This window comes from Atta cephalotes (genome assembly GCF_000143395.1).
Source record: "Atta cephalotes unplaced genomic scaffold scaffold00053, whole genome shotgun sequence".
In the NCBI taxonomy this organism is placed as follows: Eukaryota; Metazoa; Arthropoda; class Insecta; order Hymenoptera; family Formicidae; genus Atta; species Atta cephalotes.
The window spans coordinates 1,125,018-1,128,189 of NW_012130117.1; the positions used below are offsets into that span (position 1 = coordinate 1,125,018).

The 3,172-nt window shown below is 32.6% G+C and overlaps 1 protein-coding gene across 1 annotated transcript in view; it reads left to right on the forward strand.

The window, feature by feature from the left end:
• LOC105623123 overlaps positions 1-3,172 on the forward strand; it is a 242,308-nt gene that overhangs the window by 232,363 nt on the left and 6,773 nt on the right. The window contains exon 13 of the mRNA XM_012204521.1: positions 1,553-1,829. Coding sequence (XP_012059911.1) covers positions 1,553-1,829 — 277 coding nt within the window. The remainder of the gene's footprint in view (positions 1-1,552; positions 1,830-3,172) is intronic.

A 3,172-nucleotide genomic window follows, 5' to 3' on the forward strand; every position in this document is an offset into this window, starting at 1 on the left:
ATATATATATATATATATTGCTATTACCGATGAATTAATAATCGTAAAATGAGTCTCTGTACGAGAAGATTGTAGATATGAATTATTTGTTGAAAATTAATTTAATGTAATACATATTACGTTATTAACGCTCGCATGAAATGTAAATCAGTTTCATTAATATGATTTCAACATTTACCACAATGTTATGACGTAATCAATATGGATAAAAATTTTTAATTTACGGTGTAGTAATCTATTTTTAGTAAATTTATAATAATATGTAATTGTCACAACGAATGTATGTACTATAAAACGAAATAAAAAAGTGGCACGCGCTCATACTTCGGATCACTCGAAGTTTCACTTACCATTCTTTGAAATTTATATTTAACTGGAAAAATATTTAAAAGGAAATTGTCAACACTAAATAATTTATTCAATGCAAAATGCATTTGCGATCAATCTCGTACAAACACACGTACAGCTGATCTGACTTTGACTCTGTCCACATAATGATTATTAATAGACGTATTATCAGATTACACCTGATCGAGTGTAATCGTTAGGGTGAGTCTATAAACGTAATACGATTTCGATGGGAGCATCATTTCATATTCAAATGATTATTATTCCGACACATTGGGGCTATCATGCAAACAACAAGTTAAATCTAATTTAACAGTATAGGATTAAATCCGAAATCGATTGATAATTAAGCGTGTTGCCCAATTGTCAATAAGCTAGTGATATCGCTTCTTCTTGCAATTATGATTAATAATCTTAAATTTATTATATTGTATTACTATTATCTTTTACAGTATACACGATGATTTTCCAACGATGATTTTTCCTTTATTACATATAACTGATTAATTTTCATTTTACAGAAATTATAAAAATTAAATGATTTTTATATATATCTTGTTATTAATATCTTTAGAAAATAGTATCTTTAGAAAATGCAATTATGTATTTAAAATGTATTTATTGATTATGTATTTAAAAAAATCGAAGGAGTAATCAATATAATCGTGAGATAGAATCGTGGGATAGAGTCCCCAAAAAAAAATCATTATAAAATTCATATAAAATTCCTATGTATAATCCGATAATTACATGTGCAATCATTATGTAATATTAGATAAAATCGTTTATGTTAAAGATACGATGTTAAAGATCGTTAAAGATAACTTCATATATAATGAAGAAAATTATTTGTAATGAGATGAAATTGCATGAAATTGCATGAAATTAGGTAATTTGTGGAATAATATTTCAGCTAGTGGTTTATACCTCTCGTAAAAAAATTGTATATAAATGTTATAATTATTACTTAGTGTTTCTAGTATTAAAAAAAAAAGAAATACGCTGGACATGAACGATCCAATCATGTATACCAAGGGTTATGTGTATCGTATTTTATCTCAGCTTTTTTATCGATATTATTTTCAATTTCTCAACAGTTATTTTAGTCCATGCTTTTTTTATTCTGTCTAAATTGCTCACTATTTTCCACATCGTATCCCTCGGCCCTCATTTAATCCGTCTAATAGGATCTATTATCGCGCAGGATTGGCTTCCGGTAGGCATTCGTAGCTGGACTCCGGTCTACATCGAGTGGTCGAGGTCGTCAAGGGCGGGCCTCAATTTCCACGCGGCCTACAAGTTTATCAATGACACTTACTGTGGCGATCACACAACGGCCGAACCGGAAGGCGAGGTCAATGGCGGTGATCTGGCAAGCGCTGGACTCAAGCTGAATCAGTATTATCAGCAGAAGTGTACCTGGATCCTGGACTCACCGATCGACCGGCAACTCGTCATCGAAGTCAAGTCCACTCAGAGCCGTAAGTAGATCTTGTGTCTATATCTTCTCACTCGCAAAAGTTATTCCAATAAAACTTTGATACTTACACAGTATTTTCACAATATCTTAAATATATTTAAATAAATTTAAAAGAATATATTTAAATATATTTAAATATCATAAATATATTTAAAATATTATTCATGTGAATTCTTGACTCTAGATTGAAGCTCTAATCTGATAAGGTATATTTATTTACTTTACACAAATTTTTTGCATAATTTTGTGTAAGAATATTGGGAAGTAATTTAACTAGGTGTAATAAATTACGTGTGTTAACATTTTTTTACTTTAAATCAAAGAAATGTAAATTATTCTTGGAATTCGTTAGCTCGCAGTTTTATATCTTAAAAGAAGAACTGCGAGCAGTTTAATAGCACGAAAATGATTTATCTAAGAGTACCTATCTACGTCTCTCTAGAGAACATTCGAGCGATTTATCTTCGAGCGGCATTAAAAGAAAACAAAAAGCAACTGCGTTTCAAAGCGGCGTATCTTTCATAGATCTTAAACATTAAGAATCGTTAATATAACGCAATTAATTTTTTACTGTAACGAACCTGTTGATATTCTTGATAAAATTGTTTCTTAACAGCTTGTTATACATATTTTACAAGTAATTACATTCCGAAACTATATAGATATATTTAAACCTTTTTTATTACTTTTTGAAAGTCAATCATCATATTAATCCTCTTTTTATCGACAAGATCTCTTCAGAAGATTCAAAAATATTAAAAGAAAACAATTTTCAAGCTAAGATAGTGTCGCTTCAATATTTTATTGCAGTAAGATTATTATATTGAGACAACATTCTTTTCAAGTTGTTGTTATCTTTAACGACATTCTCCCTGCTATCGCCTTCAACTCTTCTCGATAAACACAAAATTCTAGTCTGCGTCTTGCAATAGAATTTCTATTCTCAAGAATTCTATCTGCAAAATTCTATTTCGACCTCAGTCGCGGGGCTCGAGAGAAAACATAGATAGATCATCCTACACACGCCTCGTCTCTGGCGACGACACGGCGAAATCTTCTCTCGATTGCTTTTCTTCCGAGAACCGCCGGAATTTCTATCCGCGCCATTGGCTCCGCCGCCGCCGTCGCTGTCGCCGTCGCCGTAGCGAACGAAAGGGGTGAAAGTTGAGGAAGAATAAGTCGGAGGGTGAGAGAATGTCGCGGCCGACCGAAGAGACAGAGGAGCGTGGGCGCGAAACGAATGGCAGTGGGTCGCGAGATTAAAGAGACCATCAGATTTACCACGACAACGGAAACTAAAGCTTTACCATGTAGAAATCACGCTCTCTCTCTCCCCCTCTCTCT